The sequence below is a fragment of the Galeopterus variegatus genome, unplaced genomic scaffold (assembly GCF_000696425.1).
Source record: "Galeopterus variegatus unplaced genomic scaffold, G_variegatus-3.0.2 Scaffold6626, whole genome shotgun sequence".
NCBI lineage: Eukaryota > Metazoa > Chordata > Mammalia > Dermoptera > Cynocephalidae > Galeopterus > Galeopterus variegatus.
Window position 1 is genome coordinate 83,564 of NW_007732737.1, and position 2,661 is coordinate 86,224.

Here is a 2,661-nt window from a genome sequence, read left to right on the forward strand (position 1 = left end):
AGCTGGGTTGTCAGGGAAGGCCTCCGAGGAGGTGACATCTGAGCAGAGACCTGAAGGCTGAGGAGTGGGGCATGGAAGGCAGGTGGGAAGGACCTGCATGAAGAGTTTCCAGGCAGACCTCCCTCTGTCCTCCTCTGTCTTCCCTTCTTTCTTGGGGCCACCTTTCCAAAGCGACCCTTGGTCCAGTCACGTGTGTTGCCTGGGCCTTGGAACACTTCTCTGTTCCCCATGGGCTTCAGCCTTCCTGACAGAATGGGGGCTTCCATTCTTGTCCCCCTGGCCCCCAATGGCTAAGGTCCCAAAGGCAGGACACACTTTGCCATGTTTGGCTGTCTCCTGGGTCACCCAGGGATGGATGACCCAGTCCTGTGTCCTCGGCCCCGAGCCCTAGCCGGCAGACCCTGTCCTCGACGGTGAACCCCACTCACCGAGCCAGCGCGGCAGACGGATGGTTTTCACGTTGAAGCTGATGAAGCTGCGAGTACAGATCCACGTGATAACCAGGGCGAAGACGAGGGCCAGGAGGCGAGGCAGACCTGCAGAGCAAGAAGGTGATACCAGGTCCCCCAGCGCCAGGCCTTGTCGCAAGGCTCCAACGCAAGACCACATGCGAGTCCTTCCCAAATCCCTGCAGCGAGGCCACGTGGAGAGACCCCATGTTGCAGGTGCAGACCACACCCCCGCCATGGACCAGAGCATGGGAGCACGTGGTGACACCACGTGTGAATCCATGTGATGGTCAAATGGTGAGAGCATGCTGCCAGATTACGTGGCAACATTCCCCAGAGTGGGTCTTCTGGGAGAGAAAGTTAAAAATGCCCCATTCCTGGGCTTTACTTAGCCCTCCAGAGCTTGGCTTTCTAGTGATGTAGCCTGGGAATCCGCACTTTTATACGGCCCCCTGGGCTGAGGCTGCGAACTGCAGCAGGAGAGCAGGAGGTGGGCTCTGGGAGGCGAGTCCTGGAGCAGGAAGGCTGTGTCAGTGCTCAGGGCAGCCAGTGTGCTGTGTGGCCTTGGGCAGGAGCTCAGCCTCTCTGAGCTGGAGTCCCTCAGTCACAGGGTGGACACTGTAACACCGTGCCACTGGGCTTACGGCTTGTCTGGGGGATGTTGTAGTTGTCACAGTAGGCAGCCTCCCGGGTGGCTGGGGCTGGGGCTGCCTTCCACATTTTCCATCAACTCCCCTCAAAGCCTCCACAAATAACCACCCGCTGGACTTGCTGGGCAGCTTTGAGACAAATCACAGCTTCCCGCCTCCCCTGCCTCACAGCCAGGTTGCTCCCTGACCCCCCACATCATTGGGGAGCAGCCCCACACATGGGGCCGAGCCAGTCACATCTCCCTGTCCCACTGCTTTTCCTTACGAGGACCAGAAAATGGGCTCCATTTCACCTCCCAGCTCAAGGAACTCTGGCCGGCGCCCGCTGCCTTCCAAATCAAATCCGTCCGTCCTAGTCTGACCCTAGTCCCTCCCTCTGACCTTCTCCGTATAACTATTGCTCCTCAGCCTTGAATTCAGCCTGTGGCCTGTGCTGGTCTCTGCCTACTTGGGGTGGGGGAGAAAGCCCCCTGAATTCCATGGGGTTGGGCCCAGGTCTGTGGAAGTCCTCATCTTCTAGGGCACAGAGTGGCTCTGGGCACCCAAAATTTCAGAATTATACAGCACTCATCTTGTGCCAGGCACTGTATGAACCGCTTTTAAATACATCATCTCAGTTCATCTGCACAGTAACTCAATGTGCTAGATGCTATTTATTACCCCATTTTACAGATAAGGAAACTGAGGCTCAGAAAGGCAGTCACTTCTCCGTGGTCACTCGGCTAGTAAGTGACAGAAGTGGGGTTTGAACCTAGGGAAGTAAGCTGACTCCAAAACCAGTGCTGCTGACTCCTCACAGCCGTTTGGGAATATAAATGGGGCGTGTGCATTGCCTGTTTGTGCCTCGGTTTCCCTATCTGTACGAAGGGGATGTGTTCCTCGTGCCCAGCCCTGCGGCATGTTTCTAGAATAGTCCTCCTTGAGGGTCAATCCCTGTGATCCCAGCTGGATGGGGCAACTGAGCTGGAATTTCTCCAGCCCTTCAGCCTAGAGGCAGGGCTGCCTCTTCTACTCTCCAGGCTCCCTCTTGATCGGTTACCTCCTGGAATTCTGGCCTGACCGTTTGGGAACAGATACATCCCACCCACCTCTGAGCTCACGATGGGGGACACTGCTGACAGAAAAATGACTCTAAAGCCAGTTCCAGAGCCCAACCTTGAGAATCCTCAGAACCTGGTCCTACCTGACACTCGCATCCTTGTCCAGCAGACGAGCAGCTCGGGGTCAGCTTCAACCTACGGAGAGAAGGAAATCAAGCTGGAAACTGGCATCGGGGCTCACCACCTGCCATCTGAACAGGGGAGCGGTTCCCCTCTGGCCCGCTCTGCCTCTGCCTTGCCTTCACTCTTGCCCCCGGGATTTTATATTTGATTCACCCTATCTTTTAAAACTGCAGATTAGAAAGTAGAAGAAGGTGCAGTCTGGCAGCCACTGTCTCTTGGAGGATTTAATTTATTCACTCATCCATCCATCCATTTGTTCATCCCTCTGTCCACTCACCCATCCACCCATCCACCCGTCCATCCACCCTTCTGTCCCTGCAGCCAGCCGGCCAAGAGATG

The 2,661-nt window shown here is 56.2% G+C and overlaps 1 protein-coding gene across 1 annotated transcript in view; it reads right to left on the reverse strand.

Annotated features, from left to right (window-relative positions):
* Positions 1–2,320, reverse strand: part of FAM3D (family with sequence similarity 3, member D) — a 26,022-nt gene extending 23,702 nt beyond the window's left edge. The window contains exons 1-2 of the mRNA XM_008591095.1: positions 2,283–2,320; positions 429–536 (exon numbers count right to left, since the gene is read on the reverse strand). Coding sequence (XP_008589317.1) covers positions 429–536; positions 2,283–2,295 — 121 coding nt within the window. The 5' untranslated portion in view covers positions 2,296–2,320. The remainder of the gene's footprint in view (positions 1–428; positions 537–2,282) is intronic.
* Between the last annotated feature and the right edge of the window lie 341 nt (positions 2,321–2,661).